This window comes from Patella vulgata, chromosome 1 (assembly GCF_932274485.2).
Source record: "Patella vulgata chromosome 1, xgPatVulg1.2, whole genome shotgun sequence".
Classification (NCBI taxonomy): Eukaryota; Metazoa; Mollusca; class Gastropoda; family Patellidae; genus Patella; species Patella vulgata.
The window spans coordinates 64,219,995-64,247,164 of record NC_065879.2 but is presented as its reverse complement, the minus strand read 5'-3'; the positions used below and the strand labels follow the sequence as shown (position 1 = coordinate 64,247,164).

At 34.6% G+C, this 27,170-nt stretch overlaps 1 protein-coding gene across 2 annotated transcripts; it reads left to right on the top strand.

Moving 5' to 3' along the window:
- The first annotated feature begins 1,495 nt into the window (after positions 1-1,495).
- Positions 1,496-24,881, top strand: LOC126814901 (neuronal-glial cell adhesion molecule). 2 transcript variants are annotated; one of them, XM_050541501.2, is made up of 14 exons: positions 1,496-1,659; positions 12,635-12,731; positions 15,274-15,382; positions 15,625-15,815; positions 16,271-16,456; positions 17,640-17,774; positions 18,586-18,682; positions 19,647-19,846; positions 20,230-20,382; positions 20,930-21,076; positions 21,643-21,939; positions 22,677-22,817; positions 23,252-23,330; positions 23,557-24,881. In XM_050541501.2, the coding sequence occupies exons 2-14, from the start codon at positions 12,671-12,673 to the stop codon at positions 23,642-23,644; spliced, it is 1,884 nt and encodes a 627-aa protein (XP_050397458.2). In that variant the 5' UTR covers positions 1,496-1,659; positions 12,635-12,670; the 3' UTR covers positions 23,645-24,881. The 2 variants fall into 2 exon arrangements, with proteins under 2 accessions (XP_050397458.2, XP_050396696.2); XM_050540739.2 differs by lacking the exon at positions 1,496-1,659 and adding an exon at positions 2,004-2,112.
- The last annotated feature ends 2,289 nt before the right edge of the window (positions 24,882-27,170 follow it).

Here is a 27,170-nt window from a genome sequence, read left to right as displayed (position 1 = left end):
TTAATAAAACTCTATTTAACCCTTTTTGTATTATTTGATCACCATGTAAAATTATTTGTAATTTAATGCTTGGACCATTTAAACATCTTTTAGGAAACCAATTAGATACTAATATTACCCTACCATATTTGTGGTTTTTTTGGTCAGATTTAGAACCCAGTTATACATGTATTTTATTTTCATGCTTCACTGGTATTACCTAAATGGTATCTTAGAAAGATATTGATTCAGTGAACTATTAAAGACGATGGGTATCCGCATGATGCAAGGTATGCTTACCTTTTCACACCTGATACTACTTCTCAATTATTTTGAGAAATCACAATGTCTGAAATTTTTATCGTATTTTTAAATGGTATAGTAGGGAATAATCGACCGGAAATCAATTGAATTCCAACTGTCACAGTTCAGTTGAATCGTTATGTCTGTCATTGATGAGTCAAGTGGTTTGGTTTCGATTTGCCGGTTGTACGTGACAAGAAGTAGGGTCGTAATGTCCAACCTTGCGGGTCTTGCGATTTCCTCCCTCTGCTAAAGCCATCTACGCTCAAGTGAATTATTTTAAAAAATTGAACCATATATGTTAGCCCCGAAATATCGGTGTCTGTACGGAAGCCTATTCATTTTCTTTGATTAGCATTTGTTTTAAGAGTCTTTTTTTAGAATAAGACCCATAATAATATAGTAAAATTTGAATTGAATAATTCGCTTGGCGTAGGGTCTTTAACAATAGTAGGAAACGGAGAACCCGGAGAAATCCTATTAGATTGGGCATGCGACCCCACATTAGAAAGTATCAATATGGTATATTTAATTTATCGACACAGATGGCCTGTGGCAGTCGAGCAGTATGTCACTGGTCTCACCAATAGAATGTCATGGATTCCAATCTCGGTATGAGCCGAGTAGAATCTTTAGGATTTTTCAAGCCCGAGATTAATAAATGGAACAGCATACAGAGTTTCATCTGTGTAAATAAAGGCGAGGCCGGAAAAGAGCTCTGGCATTTGAAATTTGAAGAGGAGGGGTAGGACACGCCGCTGACCAACAGAAGTCCCCGCCCCCATTGCACTGCACATGAAATTTAACTACTGATAGTCTTAAAATGACCGAAGTATTGTATTGACTATACTTTAAACACCATTTCATTCTATTCCATATCAACAAAACATTGGTTAAAAATGAAGCGATCGACTGCCCCCGTTTAAAAAGAAGCGCACGTACTAATATCTTTTAACGATTCATATTAGTCGGATATCAATCCAAGGCGAATAGGACATAATCTTGTATTGGTGACAGTGAGTTTCGTTTCTTTTTATATATGATTCATATTAGTCGGATATCAATCCAAGGCGAATAGGACATAATCTTGTATTGGTGACAGTGAGTTTCGTTTCTTTTTATATATGTAAATACTTTTACAACACACAATTATACCCCACTGAGGTAAACTGGTAACAAACACAGTCTATATAATGTTCTATGAATAAATTGACTGCGTTGAATCACCCGGCTATATTTGCTTAGCGTCGTTTTGGTTGATCGCCATTTTGGGGCGATCCCCTATTAAATTCACACTTAAAAACGATAGACATATTTGGATTTTATGTGTTTAAAATAGGTAATATTTGGGATAGATTGTGTGATTTAGGTTACAAGGTAAGTTTATTATGTTTATTTTCCGTGTTAAGAACTCTTTTTTTATCAACAAATATTTAGCCACATATCCTGCAATTTATCCTAGGATATATCGCTTCACTTTGCTTTAAATGGAATAGAGTGGAGAGAGAGAGAGAGAGAGAGAGAGAGAGATATGAGGTTTAACGTCCACTCCACAAAACTAGGTCATTTCGGGACTAACACATGGTTCAATTTTATTTCAATAATTCGCTCGCGCGTAGGGTTCTTTAAGTGGGAGGAAACCGGTTAGACAGGCGACCCTACTCCTTGTCACGTACAACGGGGAAATCGAAACCACGCCAGATGACTCAATGACAGACCGTATGATACAGGGCGCGCGTGTTAACCATTTGGCCATCCAAACCGCAGGAATAGAGTGGAGTTTAATGTTTCCTCAACACAATATCTCGGTCATATTGAGACAAACGTATGGTATGGTATTGTTTTCAGTTCTATAGTTTGCAACTACCAAGGCTTCTTTTACATGCACACCAATGTATACACTGGTGGACCTAGGTTTTCCGTTCTGTTCGAACAACTGGGCACATTTTTATTTGTTCATTCCATTTCAAATGACAGGAAACCTATGCTCTCGGACCTATCATACCGCCTTCATTTCAGATAAAAATAATGTTTTGTTGAAGGAAAGAATAAATTGATATCTCAGTATTTAAACATCCCTATATAAACAGGTACTGGGAAACCATCTTGTCAGAGGAATTCTGGCTTGTAGTGAGCATCTTTCTGCGCAGAGTATTACTCGACCGATGTAAACAAGCTGTTAGGTTTCTTTGGAGACAAAAACCTTGAAACCCTACAGTTTTTTGGGCGTAATGCAAATGCATGATCAAAACGTCAATCTGCAAAAATAGATATGGAATATGTAATTGATTTATTTTGTTTTAAACTAGTTGTAGAATGCCTACAATCAACACGAAAATGTTGTCGTTTTGTACATGTCCATACCATACCACAGTCGCACAAAGGTCTATTTTACAAACTAGGATGTTCCTTCAATAAAAGGCTTTGATGAATAGTTTAGCACAAATCCAATGTCATTACAAACGTCGATCCAGTTAGAGACTATCTTCCATTGTAGTATTATACACAAGTTTTTTGATTAATTTCGCTTTAAGCACCTTGCATGGTCTACACAGCGTGGGTGTCACAATGACCCATTATGTACCTTTACAATGATATTTTTTAAAATTTATTTACTAGCTATAGAACACACACTAGCGTATATAAAATGAACATTACATACAAATCTCATAATATTAGTCAGATTAGAATAGTTCTTAACAGAACACAGTTTTTATGGGATATAATCACTTGTTTTTATTCTGAAAGCACGACGTTTCGACAAGTATAGTCTTATCGTTATCAAGCACAATGATATTTAGTTCAATATATATGAAATTATTACACACTCTTATATATTTATCTTCAAGATTACTAATCTGACGAGGACACTTAATTGCCACATCCCCATATTGACGTTGAACATAATCTTATATATATTGAACTCGAGTTTACTAAATGTCATTGTGCTTGATAACGATAAGAGGATACTTGTCGAAACGTCGTGCTTTCAGAATAAAAACTAGTGATCGTATCCCATAAAAACTGTGTTCTGTTAATGTGTTTCCCGATCGCTAAATGCCACTTAGATAACAAGATTAGTCATGTTTATTCCGATCTACATTTTGATACTGAACAAGACCAAAGGGCAGTGTGATGTTGAATCGTTTTTCGTTATTCGGTATTCACCAATAACGAATAACGAGGTGATCACCTCGTATAACGAGGGACAAGCTACCTCGTTATTCGTTATTCAACTTTTTATTTGGAATTCAAATATGCAGCTAGCCATGACTAGAATGATGGATGCCAAGTATCCCCCAGTAGTATAAACACAACAAAACGACCTCTAGACGAAAAACAGTCCACATTGTTATTCAAGCAGCGAATAACGAGCTGTTTTCACGTCGTTATTCGGGATTCACATATGAAGGTGTTCATGTATCTTTAATGAGGATATTTTAGTATCTAATTCAAAACGATCACGAGACAACAATAGAATAATGGATTGCAAAGTATCCCCTATTGTAAATAATGTATGTATATATTTGTTACCGTAGTTTTTTTCTTCAGAAATGACTCGCATTTTTTTTATGTTCCCTGCCATCCTGTTTATATGCCCAATACTCATATTGAAACCTGTATAACTTGTCATATATCATTATATTTACATTATTCTCACCTTTCTTATGTTTGTTGTTTGAACACTTTGTATTTTCCCTTACTTGCATCTTTAACATTTTTTACATATACATGTACCTGATACCATCAAATCTTACTCTCACAATTAACATGCACAGTAAAAACACAAGAATCGTGGATAAAATAATGTGGAAAATTCTTTTATTTTTTTCATTAAAATTTCTTATCGTGGCTTGCGAAACTATCACATACCTTTCAAGTTGTTTCACTCTTTCTTTCTTCATCGCTCTTCTGAACTTACTTCTGCTTATCTTATGCGGCGACGTTCATCAGAAACCTTGACCAAGGAACATTAAGTTTATTCACTTGATGTTCGTAGTCTTGAACATAAAGTCTACAATCGCCTCGTTGAATTTTAAGACGATGACATCATTACTTTATCAGAAACATGGCTTGGGATAAACACAATATATTTACACATGCTCTTAAACAGAGACGATGGTTGCGGTGGCATCGCATTCCAATAGATTAAACCTAAAACAAGTTATCGCAAGCCCCACACGTATAACGCCTTATTCATCAAGTCTTCTTGATCTGTGTCTTACATCCTGTCCAGATCAAATCGTCTCTTCATATATATGTACTTGACGCCGGACTGGGTGACCACTGTCCAATACAAATTGAAATCTATAGTCATACCCCTGACGAACATGCTTATTCTCAGACAATCTGGAATTCTATGGACATTAATAATATTAATCTGTTGTTTTATAATAATTTCAATTGGAATCAATTTTACATTGAAAATGAAATGAAATGGGGGTTTAACGTCCCACTGTTCTGCTAATGAAGACGGGCATACGCCATACAGTGTGTTATGAGGGAAATTTTGCCCGGGCATCAGCACTATGGCCTACTCTTATATCGAATTCCAGCTGCCAAGGGATCTTTTACGTGCACGCCAATGTATATACGGGACCTCGGTTTTTCGTCCCATCCGAACGACTAGACCACTGTTCTTGTCAGGCCCCCCTTCCTGCACCACTGATAAAGGGAAACCACGTCGGAAAATCCCGATGAACTTTCTCTGCCAATGCAGGGATATCGAGCCAGCGTCTTACCCACTTAATCACCGTGGCTCCTTACATTAAAAAGCACTTACTTCCAAATGTTTAGTGAACAATATTTCTACTGTCATATCAACAGGTATTGATCTGTATGTACCGCACAAATGAACCACTGTTGTACGTACCCAAGATTGTCCGTGGAAGAATGGTCACATTCGTCGTAATATTCGTAAGCGAAATCGTCTCCATAAAAAAGCAAAGCGCTCCAATCTTCCAATAGACAGGGCTGACTTTCGACACCAACGAAATTATGTAATTAGCGAAGTTCTATCGACAAATTGACCGAGAAATAAATGACAAAAAGGGATATTCGATCTAAGATTAGCTACCAGCTACCTCTTTCTAAAAGTATTAGAGCATATCAGGCTCGTATATCTTATATATGGCCCCGAAACAGGCTATAATACTTTGTTATTGATCCAGACATACATAAGCATATTTCTGAATTTACAACATATACAGATTACCTATGTCATAAACATTATGGTAATTCAAATAGATAAATATTTCAAGTACGTGTACTGAAAGTTAAGGCATGGGAATTATGGTCAATTCTCAGATATCGGGGAGCCCGAAAAAATGGCCAATTTCAGGTGCCTATGTTTTCATTCAAAGTTTAGGACACTTTCAAACGACGTCGTTTTATAAACAATAACCAGTAACCTAAACGGGTACGAACCCCCTACTATTAAAAACAGGAGAATTTCTTACAAAAACTAATATATGAGAAATTGGTGAAAACAAGTTTAAAACTTTATTGGAATTTCATTTCTTTGAAAAAAATATTTACTTAATAGATCGAAAAATTCCTAGCCTATGAATGGCGTTTATACTGAACTATAAAATATTTAATCACTCATAAATATAAACTTTAAATTGATGCCCTTTTTTTATACATGAACACATACGCGACGATATGTATTTTTTTTACAGTTTTATATATTCTATATCAAAGTGTTTATGTTTAATAAATATTTCATTCTCTTGCCGGGATTATTCACCTTGAAGCGAAAACCGTGTCAGTGTATTCAGAAAATTATATCCATTCAGCGAGGTGCATTCATGACTCACAAAAGGGTAGTATTTAACGGTTACGTATGCACACCACTGATTCAGAATATTATATCTATTCAGCGAGGTGCATTCATGACTCACAAAGCGGTAATATTTAACGGTTACGTCTGGACATAGTTCTAAAACATGAAATATGCATTTTTATATAGTAATATAATGAGAATTTAACAATCACAAGAATGTGTCTGGGTGGTTTTGATAAATTTAAGGCAATTTCAGCTCTGATGAGTTATTTCCCATTTCCAAAATGCCAATTTCCGTAAGCCTAACATCCAGTGAGGTAGATGATTAATTGACACAACCGCCACGGATATACACTATTAATTAGTGTACCCCACTCAGTTAATCACGGGATGTGTTCATTGGAAGATCTTTGAAGTTATGATCTGTTTCTTGTAAAGTAACTAAACCAATGTCAATGATATGTTTTTCAATTATTTCCTTTAATTTTTTTGTATCTTTTACTCAGAGTAATTACATCAATAATATGTTTTTAAATTATGTTTTTTTTAAAATTCTTTTATTTTATTAATCATTTACTCACTGGGTAGATTTTATGAACGGGTCTGACCTGGATATACTTTGATGCCCTCTCTCCCTTGTCACTATGGGATCACAACCAGACACAGGGCCCAAGGACGACTTGGAGGGGTTCCACGACAGCATGAATAGAAATCTACCACACCGCCACCCCAACATTTTTCGATTTGTTGAAGTCACAAAGCGAATGGGACATTCAGACAGAGCCAAGGTAGTCCAACTTGATTTTGAAACTGGTCCCCCAAGACGACAGAGAGTGTATAGAGAAATTGAAAACAGAATTGTGTGACTGCAGGGCCAGCTATCCCAGGGCCACAATACCCCACTCTACTATGTTTGCTATAATATTATAAATGTGATTGTTTGATGATAAGTGAGAAAGAATGTACAAGTATATATAAAGTGTGAATAGTTAATAGTCCAAGTATATATCATATTGTGACTGTCGTGAAAAATACAAATATATTGATATTTATCAGCCATATCAATAAATGATTTACCTTGTATATCTGTTTTAAGATGTCTAAGATAAGGGTGTCTAAGTTTTGGGAGGATACCCATGGAAGACGAAGTTAATTTTCATATCGACTTTATGTTTATTTAGGAACATTTTCAAAATATTTTATCGTGTACACTTGATTAATTTGTGCGCTAATTATTGAATGTAAGTCACGCTATTTACTTGCTCTTTGAAGATGGTGATTATCATACAGCCCCAGTTTTTAACATATCTTTTTTTCAAGTTATGGTCTGAAGCATTGATGGGTTCATGCGAGGAAGAAAACCATTGATATTCACCGTTACACAACCTTCAGTTACAGATTTATTTCAAATTTGGTGTGAAACACTGGGGTCGTGAGCGGACGAACTCTATCGAAATTCACAGTTCCGTGACCTACCGTCCGGGAGTTATCCCTCTTTTTCCAGGACTTTGTGAACGTGATAGAGGCTACAGTTTTAACCGATTTTTTTTCATATTCGATGTGAAGCATGTAGGCGTATGATGCATGGTAACCGCTTGTTTATACACACTAAGACTACTGATTAATATTTACTACGATGGAAACCCTTATAAACGTTAATCGTCAACAAATTTAGATGTATATGAAAACAACACTCATCCATGTATCATCGCCTAATTCCAACTGAGCTTCATTACAATGTGTAAATTGTAAAATCGTTTTCTTTTGACTTATTTTGAAAGATGTAACGTTATTTGTTTCCTGGTACTTTTAGTTTTCCTATCAGTGGTTACGTATTCAAGATTTCAACTGTCTCTGGTTATGTATTCATAAATCTTTTTAAGCTGGACTATAGCACTATAGAATATCACAGGCCCAATATACAGTACAGTGAAAATCATAATAATATACACCCACATCGGGTGGTCCAGAAAAAAAACGAGTACACTCTTTACAGTGGAATAATTCAAAAAGAATTATCTTTCATATTTCACATGCCGCACAATATGGATGTTTGACAACTTCGGTCCAAATTGTAGGTCCATCTCTCAAATAGTATTAACATTATATTATGTTAACGTCCATACTATAGCACATGTGAAACGATGAATTATTCCTGCACTTTAAATCGTGCACTCGTATTTCTTTTAGACCACCCGATATCTTCATACAGAATACATTGGGCTTATGATATATATTAAAACCAATGGTTATCTTCTGGTTGCCTGCATGCCATTTGGAACGTGACTAACACGAGGTAGACTATTTCAACTCTATCTACATATAATAAACAATATACAATAAGTTAAAAAACCATCTAAACCGATATATTTATAACAAGTCCGTTTATGCGTCTCATCTTCGAAACTTAAAATGTCGTACACCAACGAACAATGGAAATTAATGCGGATCCGTTATTCTACAAACTCAAATACTCTTTATTGGCCTCTGTTTACTATTTGGTTGTGTATTTCCTGTGTTGTAAAGATACCCAATTACTTGGCACCGCAACCCCTGGTAGTTGACATTCGAAGAAAAGTAGACGGACATTGCTCTCCGGAAAATCACGTATACAATTACACGTTGAAGAGATTTTAAACCCCATTTCATTCATCCATTTCTCAGTGAAATATTAAAAATATAATAGTATATCACGTTTCTTTTAATTGATTGAAATATTCGCCCACGGACCCGTAATTCTACTTGATCTACATGAATGTTATATAAAACGAGACACGTATCAGAAGTTTTGAAATGTATCAGTGAGATTTTCTATTTTTAGCATTATCAAAAATTTAACATGTTATTTAAATACAGTGATGAGTGGGTGTTTTGTTCATTTAGAATGTTTACTTTAAAAGAGACTTCAATAGGTAATAGTACGCGGGTTTCAAGTTAGTGTTCACGAGTTTGACTCTTCTTCAAATACAGTATATATGTAAAAGTACTTGTCTGTTGATAGATAATAGGGCGTTACACCTTAACTGGCATGTACTGGGTTGCGGAGTCAGCTTTACGAGTTAGAGGGGGCGAAGGTATTAACAAAGGGCAAAATATCTGTATAAATCATAACTAAAGTTTTATTGTCTTGAAACTAATATCAAGAATTTTTTTATTTCAACAGTTAAAAGATAATGTATGCATATATATCTATACGACATACTTCTATTTTATTGTTCTGTTTCAATTAAGGTTGTACAAAAATTGCAGAAAAATAATGACACACACTTTTAGCGTGAAACTTTTACTAAATGTTGCGTATTTTTAATTAATTCTTCAATCGTTTAAAGAATTAAAAGCACGCTGTCGAACATTAATTTATAGATATCACGAAAATTGTTTCGTTTCATTGCATATTCTTCAAGTTCAAGACCACGTTTTATGAAATAAACATCATTATTGAGATGCAATGAAATCATACACCTCTTTACACGACGGTGTAATCGGAGCTAAGATAATTTGAATGAAAACCCGACAGTAAAAAACATAGAATAAGTCTTCAATCCCCCACCCTGTCGATCCGCCACTGGTTGTATAGGTGCACTACTGAGAAGAAGTTGTTGGAAAGAATGTAGGTAGGCCAAATAAACTATTCATTAGGTTTGATCTGCCCTACCTTAAAGACAAAACAAAAATAAGAGAACGACAGTTTAGTACAGAATATTATTATGTTATTACAAGTCCTATATGTTATTACAAGTCCTATTATGTTATTACAAGTCCTATTTTGTTTAATCCCACCACCACAAAAAATCGCAGTCGAACTGAGGAATCCGTCTGTGGTAGACATCCCAGAATTCAGTGTTTCTTTTTTTTGGGTTTATTCAGCGGGAAAGGTGTATACTCTATAGCGGCAATAATTGGTTACAACTTGTGCTACTAGGAGGTGGAATACTGCCTAAGTTCTGGTAACTTGTGTTAGGTTGGGGTCTCCACATGCTCAAGGCATCAAGGCTCTCACCACGATTAACCCGGCGCCCTGCTCTGCAGCATACGGAGCTGGTGTTATTTCAGAACTAAGTCTCTTTACTAGCTTTTGTGAACACAATCATTTCGTTTGTTTTAAAATTGGCTTAATCTACAGGTGTGCAATTCTAAACAACACGTTATATTTAGTCCCATCGGCAATATTATTTTCCACCAGGATATCAATCAAATTAAATGATAAAATTATACAAAAATGGTGGGACATTAAGGTTATTACCTCGTGAGAATGGACAAATGATTACATATGAAAAATAAATTTAATAATAAGTGCAGGGGAGTGCTCATCACACATAAACACTTACACAAAAAAACTGCGGACAGAACACAATATACAGACGTCGCAAGCAACAAACGCGCATACAAATCAAATGAATGGATCCAGGGGCTAGCCATAAGTGTCTAATGCGCTGTGTTGTCCCATTTCCGAGTAATATGAAACATTAACTAACAATAGGGACCAACTCAAGCAAAAAGAAAAGGGGAATATGTCCGTAATGTTATATCACAGTGCGAGTCATGATAGTAATGCATATGTAAACGTATTATTCTATTAGGGCAGGAAAACATGGATGTCAATCAGCGACATTCAGCGTGCTAGATGGATGTTGTGGAGTGCAGCGATTGGCTTCACACTGTTTGACGTAACCATCTAAAATAAAATTACTATATTTGGGGATTTGAGTATCATAATGAATGTATTTATAACGGAAATGACGCCACCAAATACTTTTAATCCAACAAAAGAAAAGGCGGACATAATTTGTTTTTTACTGCTGGGTTTTTCAGGTGCGGATGCAGGAATTTTTGCAGGAGGGTGTTTGCCAGGTTCCTGAGACAATGTATCCCCCCTCCTCCCGCAATGACATTGTGATTCAATTTCATGGATGCAAAGCATTAATTGTGATATCACATTTGGGTTTTTCGGGTGTGGATGCAGGAATATTTGCAGGAGGGGGTTTGGCAGGTTCCTGAGACAATGTATTTCCCCCTCCTTCCTCCCGCAATGACATTGTGATTCAAATCCATGGATGCAAAGCATTAATTGTGATATCACATAATGTCTATATCATTATCTCGTGCTTTGAGTGCCCATCCTGTCCCACTTCTGACGATAAAGGATAAAGCACACGACCGAGAAACTTTTCTCATAAAAAAGTGTTGATTTACAAAAAGATTTATGTAGCTGGATCCGCTCCTGTTTTTCCATGGGAAAAGTTAGTTAGAAATGACTAATCTGTTAAACTGAATATTCATCAAATTTCTTCAATCCTTCAGTGTTCTTTACATAGCATGTACATAATACCCTTTCACCGTGATATTAATACAATAAAACACGAAGTAAGACGAATGGAATTAATTTAAAAAAAATATATATTAGGGGCATTTTGCAACTAACATAAGATATCATTGCTATGGTTACGTTTCCAATCCGAGCGGAGTGATATTGCCGGTACGAGGGATTTTTCGCAAACTCATCTTCGTAGGCTGTTTTGCGTGATACTCTTTACTTGTCATCCCCGAGGATGAAGACTTATACTAGCGCTTAAGAAATATGGAATAATGTCGGAGTGCATATGACCACCCATTCCCATGCCTTAAACTATACACACCGAGCAGTGTAATGGACATGAAATTGAGATTTCTCAGAAATTTACTAAATGACATAATTATTCCCATTCTGAACATCTGAGACACGCCACCTGCGGAGAAGTATCTCAGACATAGTCAATAGCCATGATATCCATATCACGTGATCTACACATCATAGGTCATGACATTGACGTCAATGGGTCATGAGGTCCGCAACACGTTACATTGTAAACAATAGGTTTATCTTCAGCATTGTTTCCGTTGCACCCATAAAGACTATATAATTCGTCCAGTTCCAACATGTTCTCTCTTCTTCCAATGATTTTTCACAAAAATAACATCCACAACTCATAGAATTGACGTCGTTCATAGGTTCATAGAGGGTGCCATCTTGACACTATTTTGTGCGTCGGTCGTGTCTATTTCAGATATACACAATCAATTCTGTTGATGTTTTTAGCGTTGGGATTGACTAATAGTTAACTTATTTCAGTTCTAAAACAAATATTTTAAACTTTAACGCAAATTTAGAAAATAGCCAAATTCTGGCTGGAATTACTGAGCAAAATGGCCATTCACTGTATACGTGCGAAAAAAAAAGCTAGCCACCAATTAATTTTCGTACGTTAGTTACGTACGAATTATTCCGATATAACGTGAGCCGATCCACTAATTATTTAGTAGTTTTGGTTGTTTTTTGATGTCTCCTTTCTCTCCTGTTTCTACGAATCATATCTCTCCCTTTTACATGATTACATTTTTTAATTTTATAGTTTAGAATGATGAATTTTGATATCCTGCCAGATTTTGACTAATATCAATAATTGAGGGACGGAAGGATCGCGAGTTAATTCCCTATGAAAAATAATATTTCCACAATATATTTTTAATCACTGTATATTATTGATATTTTATGATGTCTGTATGTAATCAGTTATGTTTTAAATTTAGACTAGAAGTATAAAACAGTCCCATGCACCAGGAGTGATGGAAATGTACCTGTTAATTAGTATTACCTGTTTAATAGCTGGTACTAATGGCATTGACAGTAAGTTTATATTTCATCTATGCTAACCAATAGTCAGAATATAAATTCGGAAAAATGGAGTAACGCTATCATGTGGACTAACATTCCCAAAATGGATATTCCAACCCTATTTGATTTCATTTCATTTCGAACCATAACCTCTTGTTTATAAAAGGATATCTGCCATGCACCGGTGACGCTGTATTCAATGAAAAGCGAGTGTGATAAAACTAAAAAAATGTGAACAGCCTCAACACCAGCTTTAAATATAGGCCTAGACGTAAAATTGTCAATGAAGACATATTATTTGTCCACAAAACAAATTACATGTAATAATTACAATCCTACAATCCTATTAATAGACAAAGTGTTCTTCTTGTCAATTTTTCAAATCAAATCAAATGTCTGATTTATAGAATGAAGAAGACAGAACAAAGAGCTGTTTGGTCTTACACATTTTGTATGTTTTATTATCAATCAATTAAACATACATTATGCAAGAGCTAAATCTGATTATTGCAAGTCTTTATTTAGGCTTCAGATATCATAGAAATTATTAATTAGATCTTTATTTACTCAACAAGCACAAAATCAACTCTGTAGACCCACGGATGGCTTGGATTCAGCTCGGATTTAAACGGGATTTCGTTGACTGATTTAATTTTAAATGGCGTCGTGAGCGGAGATTAACCGTTACGTTGGCGTCATACTCCCGGATCGAGTCTAAATGATAGAGTGTATGAAGCGAGGCCGCTGTTGGGCGATGCCTTAACAAATGAGATCTAAACTATTTAAAGTGCAATAAACTAAACACAGATAATGACAAATTATACAATTCCTGGAGACCGTGTGAGGACTAATACAGACTGATAGGTCTTCTGTCTTAATAATATCAATAAAAATATTTTTATTTCCCCAATAGGCACGACGCCACTGTATATAGGCCTACCTATAGATTTATCATAATTGTATTATAATATTATGTCCTATATTCAATTGATTTAATGCATGCCCAAAATACAAAAAAGAATGAAAATTTACCCTCTCACTCATTTTGTCCAATTGTTATAAAAATCCAAAAAAGGTAAAACACAAATTCGGATATGATGACAGCAGACAAAAGACAGCAGAGATTATGTAGGTGGAGTTAACGCCTGCCAATCAAACGAGAATAGGTGAAGATGGAATTCAATCCCATTTCTAGTCAAAAATTACACTGGTGATAACTATGTTCAGAATAAAGTAATTTGACTGAAATTTTCAATATATTCTTCTTTCATCATCTATTTTTGAACTGTTATAGCAAGAATGGCTAACTCAAAATCTCCCATAATGTATCTTTAATTAACATACACAAAACAATCAATATAACGCAAACAATATTTCGGATAAAGTTCGTTATGTACTTTATGTGGAGTCTTTATTTTGTTCATTCTCGTAAAATAGATGTGTCTTCAAACGTGACCTTAACTAACTAAAACGCTCTAGATTAAACATTGCGCTTCTGAACTGTTGTGACGTCAAACAGACCGGATGTTTTATGGTTTAATACACATCGGGTCACATATACACATCGCATTCCTGTCTATATTAACGTCTAATTGTTTTTCAACGCCGTTTACTGATAGAATATATATACACACTATGTAATAAGTGCTTTTAACCTGTTTACGTCTGTACAATTGTATAATGTGTTTTACAGATTTAACATTTATAGAGTAGTTATGTTTAATTATCAATCTAAAAACAGCTTACCATCTATTTTCTTTTGAATCAGCATATTAATATTATTTTTATTGATATGTTATATAAGACTAACTATATTAATGATCTGTGCAAAAAGTGTTATTTTCACCTCAAAAGTATCGGTTCCATTCGAAATCTCATCACTGAAGACGAGCCGCAGCTCTAGTAAGATGTCTCATTTTTTCTAGATTTGACCATTGCAATAGTCTACTTGTCGGCATACCAAAGTATCAAATGAAACGTCTTCAACGCATCCAAAATACAGCTGCTCGCATTGTGACTTGGTCAAATCTACGCTCTCATATCACTCCTGTACTGAAAAATCTACGTTGGTTGCCTGTTCAAGCCAGGGTCGATTTCAAGATATTGTCTTTTGCCTATCAGTGTCCGAATGGTAGTGCTCCGAAGTGCCTGTGCAATCTCTTAAAATTTTACATCCCATCTAGACAGTTACGGTCACTCATCAGAAAAAAACTCTGTGTTCTTCAGTGGAAGTTAAAGTCATTCGGTGGTCGCTCTTTTCAAGAATCTGCATCTAAAAAGTGGAATAAACTACCATCAGACCTTCACAGAAGTCCTACACTTAATAAATTCAAATCTGACTTGAAAACTAACTGGTTAAATTATATTACCAGAGACTTGTGTATTATGCGCCATGAGCACGTTTTGTGGATATAGGGCTTTATAAATGGAAATATTATTATTAATAATGCGTATACTATATTTAACATCTATAATGAGATGCTATCTGATATATAAAGTTATGTGCTTTATGAGAATCCTCAATATTTTAATGTAATATTTTGAAACATTACAGGAGATTTTCCCCCAATTATTAAAGAGCCAATTGTATCGCAGACTAAATATGAACAAGCGGGGGCTGAAGTCATAATGGCATGTAAAGCAGACGCTAACCCTCCGGCTGAGTAAGTTATAATGTTTTTAATTCAATATTGGTTTAAAATTAATGTCATCCAAATCGTATGTCAAACTCAGTCATTCTAATTTTCAGATATGCATGGAAAATAAAGCCAGTAATTCTATATTTCTTATCCGATTAGAAAATAAACCCAGTGATTCTATATTTCAGGTGCGATTGAAAAAAACCCCCAGTTATTCTATATTTTAGATGTGTTTGAAAAATAAACCCAGTGATTCTATATTTCAGATATGAGTGGAAATGGAATGGGGACAAAATATTAAATAATGAACATATAGAAGAGGATAGTAATAGCGGTGAAATTAGATTCAAATCGCTAACTCCGAGAGAAATGGGTGACTTCCAGTGTTACGCTTATAATCGAATTGGGGGTAAAATTATAAAAGCGGCTTCAGCCATTATAACAGTCGAGGTAGCTTGTAAGTATTATCGAAGGGTATACTATATATGCATGCTTAGTTTGTTAGATCTCCATTTAAATTCTTCGGTGTCGCGACGCCGATTTGCCTTTTGGCTGAGCGGACGTTCTTAACACAAAATTTACTCTAGGTCATCCGTAGCTGAACTGGGCTACGAAATTCGTCTATATGCTAACTATAATTTGTTATCTGCGAGATCGTCTAAACAGGTTGATATTATGAAAGCACACTGGACTGGTGTCCTTTAGGTTATCGTTTACCCAACAGAAATGAAAGGCAATGTTATGTACATAGTATTTACACGTCCTAGAACACTTGATACCACTACTCTTTAGAGACAGGTCACACAGGTAACAAAAGAATTTATTTGGTGTTTTTTTGTCTTTGAAATTGAATTGATTCCAAAGAGAAAACTATATGTAGAATTGGATTTTCCTTTTTTTTTCGCTCTACAGATTTAAACAGCTGGGAAACTAATGAAGATCTGCCTCCGAGAATATCTGTCGAGGAAGGTGAACCGGTTAAACTGACATGCGATGACACACCTTCTCGTAATCCACCTGGACAGTTTAAATGGTATAGAGGTGACGAAGATGGTGGCGAAGTTATACAAGATAAAAGAATAGCTATAGATGCTGAGGGTAGGTGTGCTATACTATAAAGTCAACTCATTTGAATTAATGTATCGTTAAAACAAACTTTAAATCCGTTATAAGGAGTCACGGTGGCTCAGTGAGTAACACGATGGTTGGTGTTAGATCCCGGTGTGGACAGAGAAATTTCATGTGGATTTCTCGGGATGCTCCTCCTTGTCAGTGGCGCAGCACAGAATCATGGTGAGGTAAATATTATAATACTCAATAATTATTCTATCGTTCGTGTGCAAACCAGTAGGTTTGTTGTAATCGGATGTATTTGATTCGACACAGCAAAATGGTATACTTTGATAAACATTTATGAACCATCTGACCATTGCGCCTTGTATCACGGAAGTCTTGATTTAAAACAATAAAAGGATATTGGGTCTTCACGATTATTGTCTAATTTGTCTAATGGTTACAGTAGTAATTAGTATGTTTAATAAAAAACAAAAATAACCTACGCATGCGTAATCGGAAACTCGAACGTTCGTCTTACTGAAATACAAGTAACGTTCTCCCGACTTACACTTTTTATTTTATGAAATAAATGAATTAGTATAAAATCTATTTTGAGCAAACAAATATTTCTGTGAATTTACCTAAATAAATTTATCTTAGAATTCATATATCAATTTATTAATTCGGCATAACTGCCGCTAATTGAAAATGAAACATTTGTTAAAGGCTCAATACCACTCTTGTTGTAACTGAATAATATGTCCCAATCTTTATTCTGGTCAACAAATTGTACTATTTTAGAATATTTCAATTAATTGATGATACAAATTTCATCTTAACACACCTTATTTAAAAATTTTGAAAAATTCAACATAATGGTTTGAAATGTCTAACGTAAACCTTTTCAAATGAAACTTCGATTTAAAAATATTTTTGAACCCTCTGGACAAGTAAAATAGGATGTAATGGATAATTTACACAACAGGTAGGACACTTAAACATCTAGTACTTAGAATAAGGCTATTTTTTGTTTTCTGGAGCTGTCAAGCCAGCAAGAGTGTTATTGTCCCTTTAAGATTGATATGTTATTTTTGCACTAAGGCGGTTACGTTCGAAATATACCTACTGCATAATCTTTATAATGTTTCATTTACCATATTAATCCGAAAATAACGTTGTTGAAACGTGATTATTTCATGCAATTTTGTTATTATGTATTTTTCAGGAAGTCTTCATTTCGCCTACGCATTGAAAGCAGTTGATTTAGCCGGAGAAGAGTATAAATGTGCCATCTTTATTCGTGAACTGAATTCCATCAATTTAGGCAGTGGGAAGATTTTAGACGTTAAAGAACTAAATCGTAAGTAGATATGGCATGCAACGATGTTAGGTGACAACTTCCAAAAGAAAAGGGTCACACGGCCTTCATAATAAAGATAATAGTGTCTTTGTATGTTATAAACAAAACACTGCTCCTGGGTTATAGTAAATCCAATATACATTATATACACTATATACTGTTTATGTATTGATGCCCTAGCTGACTTAAAGAACAACGTATAGGGCTGTGCACACATTGGTATGCACGTAAGAGATCCCTTGATAGTTGGAATTTCCGTCTTTATTAGCCCATTCGAATCAGAACAGTAGGCCGTTAAACCCCATTTCATTTGAACATATACAAATGTGATTGATCAGTAGGCCGTTAAACCCCATTTCATTTGAACGTATACAAATGTGATTGATCTGGTTACACATTTTATATTAACTAGCTGACTTACTGTAATTTAACACATACACATGTGATTGATCTGGTTACACACTTTTCAGATATCACTTCATTTCATAATAACTAGCTGACTTACAGTATTTATACAGATACAAATGTGATTGATCTGCGTTAAACATATTTCAAATATAATTTGAACCGTAGCAAATATATGAGAGAGAATGAAAAAAAAAACCCATTGTCCTTGAACTGGTGGATGGAAAAAACATTTTCCATTAGTCATTATGTGAACTGTATATGCGAACATATTCGTTGTAGTGTGGAAGCGGAGAAAATCGGTATGGCGTGATCGACACTAAGACATTCGATAAGAATACTACTAATTCGGAACCTTCTTGTGTTGTAAAACAGGCTTAGCTCAATTTGTGTATTTATCTTACAGCGATACCTGAGCGAAAACCAAACGTTGTCTATTACAAGGAAATCCAGAAAGCTCTGGTCGGATATGATGTTGATATTGAGTGTGTATTCAGTGGCTAGTAAGTACCAACCTTATCAGTTATTCATTAAGATTTATATAGCAGTTTATGGGGTGAGGGTAATTTGGATTAGTTGAATTCGTTTAATATAAAAGGGGAATAATTTGGGTTTGATTCATTATCTTTATACACACAAGACATCGAAGTTCGCAATTGATTTTAATTTATTTTTCAAACTCTGTTCCACATACATTTGGTATGGTCTTTAAATAGACATCTGAAGTTGTGATTCAAGTCATAGTTTGGGCACAAATCTCTTGTGGTTTGAGAGATATTCAGTTTTGAAATCAGCCTAAAAATGAACAATTTTCGTCATAAATCTAAAAAGTTCCCAGTCTTGTCTGATCCGAATTAAATAATTTTTGGCATGCAAATAGCTAAACTAGTTCTTAATAAAATTACGGGATGTTTTTTCGTGGTGCCAATAATAATGCCAAAATTCCAGAAAATCCCCCCCCCCCCAAAAAAAAAATAAAAAATATAGGTCGTTATATAAACAGGTCTGAAATGAAATCTATTTCATATAATCACATATAAATGTTCCTCCGAATGTAAGCTTCAATTTGACACCAAGTTGAGTAGAACTTGGAATTTTTTCATCGCTTTCATTGGTTTACAAAAAAAGGTCCTTTCGAATCATGACGTATTCATGTTTCTTTCTGTTGAGGATTTATGTTTTTAGGGGAAAAGGAGACAGGTACTTAAGTATCACCGAGGAATGGTTTGAAAAGTTAGTTCGAATCTTAGACATGACAACCCCCTTAAAAATTAAATATTCAGCCTATTCATTAATCTGAAGATGACCTCAATGTACATTATGGAGACGTCCCACCCCCCATCCTAGTTTGACCCAGTATCCGATCAAAAGCGTCGGACCCATAAGAGCCGAACGGACACCAAACCGCGCCACAAGTCGTAGATCCTTTAGTAAGATATGTACCTTTAAAGCTTTACTCTTTTCCAGTCCCTTGGCAACAATAACATGGAAAGATAAAGATCAACAAGAAATCCCAACGAATGGTAGAGGTAGATACGAATTTATTGAGGAGTCACACAGAATTTTAAGAATTAATAAGGTAGTTGAAACGGATGAAGGAACCTATACATGTAGTGGTACAAATAAAGTTGGTAGTGATGACAGATCAACTTTCTTAAACGTTACATGTAAGTTTATTTGCTGATTCTCAGTACCCAAAATTACATTCAAACTACAAAACCCTTGATATTACAATGTGTCTGATATTAGAATTCTTTCAGGATCGAGGGCACCTGGTTAAGCACATTATTTGAACGACATTCGTCGATAAATTTCCAACGTGTTTTGAATTTATAATTGGACATCATGCAGATGGAAGTTGTAACCTAGAATGAAGAAGTCGCTACACAGGATGATAAGGCCTATTTCTTTTCACGTAATTAAAGAATCCACGAAGAGGAATAGTTTAAAGACCGGAAGCATCGTATATGATTGTTATGTGTTGTACTTTTGTATGTAAATACTAATTGGATTTCTTTACAGTATACCTTATCTATATATTTCATTTCAGCACGACCAATATGGGTCAAGGCTTTGTCGACACTGACCATAGTTGAAAAAAGAACTGCTCCAATGACGTGTAAAACGCGTCCGAGTATCAGGGAGGGGCCTAATTCACCCCCAGAATGGTTTGAAAATGGCGACCCAATATCGCAAGTTAAATGTAAGATATTAGATTTATGTTTGTTGCCATGAAAATGTGTATCCATTATTTCTGTATGTTCAAGGATGTATCCGGGTTGGGACGAACTGGATAATGACATGTTCTCTTTTCACAGATCCTACCGAGTTGATTGCATTTTACAAAATTTGCGATCGTCAAACATAAATTTATCTTAACAGACCACAGTTTTTATGGGAAACAATCACTGGGTTATTCTAAAAGCACGACGTTTCGACAAGCATCCTCTTATCATTATCAAGCACAATGACAATTGTAAACTTAGGATGAATATATAGGAGTTGCATGATGAAGCCAGATTGTTGCAAACTCTTATATAATTGTAATCCAGTTTCAATTAGATTAATTGGACCTCTGTGCAAGGGTTTAATGTATTCCTGTCGAAAAAAAAAACCTTATTAAAATAGGTCTAGGACAGTGGTCTTGTTTTACAGGGGAAGACAAAAACGATGTGCGCGACGTAGTAAATTGTGTTAATTTAATACAAAAAAGGTTTCGAATTGATCGAGTTTTTTTTATGTATTTCTAGTTAACAGTGGGAAATATGTGTTAGAGGATAACGGTCAGATATTGAGGGTAAATGATCTTGTAAAACCAGATGATATCACATGTTACCAGTGTAAAGTTACCAACTCTGAGGGCTTTACTTTTGGTAGTGGATGTCTGGACGTTATAGGTGAGTCCTTAATTGATATGTGTATCTTTTTCCAATATATAGGCGAACCAGGAGCAAATTCATATGGGGGTCGGTTTCTAATTTATAGGTGTTGATGACAGGGAAGTCGAGTTAGCTATACACCATAGTTTTACATCTTAAAAGAATCAATTACTGTACAGCATGGGTTCACATTCAATAGTCCAGTCAATTTATGAAATAATGTAGCTGTGTGACATAGTTTTACCTTACAGAAGACTCTGATTCAAGTCATAGGACAGTCACATGTACGCCATAGTTTTACGTCACCAAGCTTCACAACATATTCATGGCGATCTGTTTTGCGTTTTGAACAGAAATTTATATGACATATTTCTGCATTTGGTCTGGATAGTGGGTAGCAGTTATTGCCTTTAAACAGCTAACTATCAGACAACATCATAATCAACCGAATAGAACGATAGACCGAGATCCCTTGTTCATACATGTAGATAAGGAGGATTTGTAGGCGACGACAGTTGAATGTTTTTATAACTGTCAATAGCATACATGTTCCAGCAATTGTTTTTTTACTGGTGTCCTTTCAGAGCCTATTGAAATTATTAAACATCCAGAAGGGACTCAAGTGATAAAGAAAGGCGATATGGTAGATTTGACATTCATAGCCGAGTCCGATCCTGCCTGGACCCTTTATGACAAGTGGTATTTCAATGATGAAGCGTACCCGAACAGACCGCCTTTTGTAACTTACAACGAAACTGCCAATACAGCTTATATAAACACAGAGAGTTTAACGGATGAGGAATACGGAAAAATTTTCGGTGTTTACACCAGAGAAATATTTCATCAACATGAAAGGAAGAATATCTCAACGCTTGTTCAAGGTATATTTCTCTTTCTTGCTGTGTTGTATATATGTACCGTTTGTTCTATATGTTGTTGATGCTCTGGCAACATTATGTATCATTTCGCAGAGTATATTAAATAATTTCAACTAAAATTATTGTTATCTAATAATCAAAATAATAATTATTATCTAATGATCAAAATAATAATTATTATCTAATAATCAAAATAATAATTATTATCTAATGATCAAAATAATAATTATTATCTAATAATCAAAATAATAATTATTATCTAATGATCAAAATAATAATTATTATCTAATAATCAAAATAATAATTATTATTCGATAACAAGGGTCATTCTTTTCCCATTAAAATGACAATTATTGTTCGATGATAAATACGATTATTATTCAAATAATAACGATGAGTTTAATTCATTAATTAATATTCAATGACAATGTTTTGTATTATCTTATGACAGTGTGTTGTTTTATTCCATCACAATGTTTTGTATTATTCAATGACAATGTTTTCAATGACCATGTTTTGTATTATTCAATGATAATGTTTGGTATTAGTCAATAACGGTGATGATTATTAGTCAATAACAGTGATGATTATTAGTCAATAACCGTGATCATTATTAGTCAATAACTGTGATAATTATTAGTAATACCATTAATGAGTATTATTTCCTAAACATTGACCATAACAATAAATTTCTTTTTCTTTATGTAATTATTTATATTTCTGTTTTATTTTCTTTTTAGAAAAAGATAAGGAAGAATTTGTCCGAGGCAGCAGTCCGTTTAATTGGTGGAACCTATTGTATATACTGCTTGCTTTAGTAATTCTGGCTATCATAGCTATTATTATTTACTGTTGTTGTTGTGGTAAAACCGATTATAACGGTAAGCATTCTCGTGATCGTTTCTCTGTGCCAAAGTCCGGGCAGATTCTTTACCAGAGTAGTGCAAACGTAACCACAGAAACAAACTTTACCATAGTCTCAAAATGACTAACGTTTGTAGGATAAATTTAGTCTTTTCATAGAGTGCCTGTGAAACTGTATCTGCTATTTTAAGATTCTGGCAGTGGTGTTACTTGTAGTAGAAAACAAAATACTTGTTGACTGTTATCAGGCTATTCCGCCAGATTATACCCATATAAGGAACTATTTGGTGTGCGTAAGTAGTTCCGATTTAGATTAAGTGACAAATTGCATCATGGCTTATTATCTTCACAGTATCACTGGTATGGTTCAACCCAGAGATTATACGTGTTTCGTCTACGCATACGTTTGATCGGCGTCGTATATATTTTCATATACATTCATAATTTTCAGTTGACGAGAAAGAAAAGGGTTTGTGGGATGCACCCAAAGAGGAACTCAAATATTATGAATTTCCCGATTTACCCCAGGCGTAAGTACATATAATAACTCTCTTTTATTGTATTGATTTTTTAAAAGTTGGCCTATTGCATGAAGTTATCATATCAGCTACCTTATAATTATGTTGAAATATTATGATCCTTTGCTACTTGACATCACATATAAGTAAATAGAGTATTATTATTATTATTATAGTCGCAGTAGGACGTTAAACCCCATTTCATTTGATTTCATATTATTATTATTATTATTATTAGAGAGATCAATGGCGTTGAACCCAAGAGACAACCGTTACAGTTAACAGACGATCCGGTCAACTTCGAAGATGACGAGAGCTTGAATTAGTACGTTGATGGGGAAGATATTGGAAAGTTTAACGAAGATGGGTCATTTATTGGTGTTTATATGGACCAGAAAAGAGAAGAGTCCCCACCAGCATACCAAAGCCAAAGTAAAGTATAGTGAACATACACCCCCCACCCCCCAGCAACCAATAAGATCTAGTATTTCTTGGCATGTGACATATTTTGAGAAAATTTTAATTTTTTTATAACCAACTGATCGTCTGATAAAAAACATTGAAGGGCTAGACCGTGGCTGTGATATCATGTCTGTTTACATCCTGATTTTTCTGTCTCAAAATCACGACTATTCATTAAAACATGGCAGAAAATTCAATTCAAGAATCCTTATTCCTTTATAGACTAAAAAGAAGTAACCAAAATTACCATACAAAACACAAGGAAGGGTGAAAAATGAGAAATATAAAAATGCTTTAATCCAAATATAAGCTGTTTGTTTCAGCGACGTGTTTTTCCATTTTCATGAATAAAAATCATCTTATATGTTTTATTTTATTGTAATGCTTTATAATTATGCTTCATTTGATATATTGTTTATAGTATACCATTGCTTCATATTTCTTTTAATATATTTAAAGATAGGTTTCATGTTTGAGACAGCGTATATTTGGCTACATACATCAAGAATACAGCTTAATTTTAGTAAATCTAATTAAAAAAATAGCTACATTCATTATATTATATAAATTTTTTCTAATCCGCAAACGACAGTTGTTTTAGTAATACACGTGCGAAATGTATGAATCTTGTTGCATTGTTTTACTTTTGAATTTGACTTTATTATATTCCGCAAACGATTGTTGCCATCTTTCAATTTTCATTTTGACATTATGATTTATGTATATTACTATTATGCGTTATGCCACAAAGACTAATTTTATACCCTCCGTGTTCAAATGTATGTATTCCTGTTTTGTTATACACGTGCGAAAGGTGTTTGTCATTGTGGCCAACTTTTATTTTTTTTTTATTTTGACATTATTATTTTTGAATAACTTTTATGTGTTATGCCACAAAGACTAATATTATACCCTCCGTGTACAAATGTATTTATTTCTGTTTTGTTATACACGTGCGAAAGGTGTTTGTCATTGTGGAAAACCTTTGGGTTTTTTTATTTTGACATTATTATTGTGACATTTATCTGCTATGCCACAAAGACTAATATTATACACTCCGTGGTAATTTTGAAATAAACAACTTTTATATTTTCATTTGTACAGATGGTTTTGTTTGTTATATTATTTTGTTTTAGCAAGAGTAAGATTGATCGAGGAAGCTCAGTATATTTAGATTACATCTAGTTTCGAATTTTATATTTTCGTTGAACTCCACTGTCCCAATCAAAACCCGGTTAGGACTAAAAGCTAAGGCTATTTCGTCATAGGTCACGAAAAGTAATTAGGGTTAGGGCACGTAATTGTTGACGAGTTTATGGTTAGGGCTAACCTCACCCTTCCCCTTATAACTTTCTGTGACATATGTTGAAATCTGCGATGAGTCATAGCTTTTGGTCGTAACCGTCAATATGTTGATACAAGTGCGTTGTGCGTGAGTTACTTAAATCGGTTACAATCTGATTAAAATACAGATCTATATTTCGTTTCGTTTTTTTATATACTTTCGAAATCCTACACTACACGAAGATCTGACCGGTTGTACTGGAAGGTCGCGTCATTGGTCCTTTGAGCGCCTTTTGATCATCATCGTTGATGTTTCTAGTGGTTTAACCACAGTTCCGTGCATCGCTCGCCAAGAACATGCCTTAACAGACCGGTTCATTGGCTAATCCCTCACTTCAACCAGAACACCGGTAATATAACAACTCTTCCAGATCCTAGTGTAGTAAAGACAAGTAAAACGAAATTTTGAACTATAAAAAACGAAACGAAATAGGATCTGTATTTTAATCAAATTGAGTCGGTTACTATTTTGTATACCCCATGATAGGGTAGTACAAAGTCTCAAATGTGTGTGCTAATAATAACTGAACTTACTTTTCAACATGATGCACCTTTAATCACAAATTCTCGAATGAAAATTATTCAGTCACAGGATCGCTTGTGCGATGCAGGCAGCAAGCATTCGCCCACAATAGACATTCACGTGACAATATTCTTCGCTTATTTATCAACAAAGCCATGAAAAAAAAATATCTTCTTTACGCGTTGGACATTTAGAAATACGTTGTTACGAACTTGATTAAAAAATCGGCTAAATGCGGCGATTTTATTTTTAATTTAACTGATTTTAACCAATGATGTAACGATTCTCGGTCCAGAGTCGGCTCATGCAATCTGATTAAAATACTTAGTTTCGTTTTTTTTATACTTTCGATGGCCTACACTACATGAATATCTGACAAGTTGTAATCAAAGGTCGTATCAGGGGTCGTACGAGCAGCTTTTGACCCTATGACGTCAGACATTGATTAATCAATCAGCGTTGGCGTTTCTAGTGGTTTAGCCATAGTTCCGTGCATAGCACGCCAAGAAATCACCGTAACCCACTGTTTAATTGGCTTATCGCTCACAGCATCCAGAACACGTCAATGATAACAACTCTTCCAGATCCTAGTGTAGTAAAGACAAGTAAAACGAAATTTTGAACTATGAAAAAAAAAAAAAAATAAAAAAAATAAAAATAAACGAAATAGGATCTGTGTTTAAATCAGATTGCAGCTCATGTATTTTTAAACTCACTCTCACGACAACTTACCGACACTGCAAGGCTGTGTGAAATTTACTTTTATTTAATCGTAAAACCCTGTGGTTAGTTGCCGCCTAAGTGGGGCTGTTGCTAGCTCTTAATACGAAAAAACAGCTTCAGAACGGAAATTAACTGAACGAAATGTATTTTTTAAAATCTTTATTAACCCGACTTGTATGATTAAACTCTAATGGAAAAAGCAAGAGAAATGATAGGAACATAGTTGTAAGTTTAACTTCTATTCTGAAGTAAGAAATAAGAGCGTACTTTTGAAAGGCACCGATTGTGGCATAGGCCAACAATTCCCCACAGGAATTAAAACGGAAAGACCTAATGCCCGTGTAAACGCGAAAAGGAGAAAAAGAATAAAGTGTATTTCATTTGAGATAAGCGGTATGTGAATGATAGTTTATATGTCGAACAATAGGGCAGACAGGAAGAACAGCTTTCAATTATCTCATGGAATATAAATAGTGGTCTATGCTCTAAATTAAACGATACCAATTTTACTAACTTTTTAATTAAGTATGATATACTAATCTTACTTTATACTGGTAAATACAGTGCCAATGCTAAATTAAACGGGTATAATAAAGCTGTTGTGGCTAGAAATAAGTGCAAAAGAAGCGGTGGGATTGTAATATTTATAAAAGAACATTTAAATCGTGTAAAGATAGTTGAAATTTGTGAACATGGATTAACAATCATCAAGATATTAAATACTAATCATGGCGAACAAGACCTATTTAGTTGTCGTATGTACATACCACACGAACGATCGGAATTCTATAAATCATACG

Bases quoted from the DNA above. Each gene is read 5' to 3' on its own strand.
- LOC126814901 (XM_050540739.2), top strand. The intron at 12,732-15,273 runs GTAAGTTTATAT...GAAACATTACAG, and splicing joins TGGTACTAATGGCATTGACA to GAGATTTTCCCCCAATTATT. The intron at 20,383-20,929 runs GTAAGATATTAG...ATGTATTTCTAG, and splicing joins CCCAATATCGCAAGTTAAAT to TTAACAGTGGGAAATATGTG.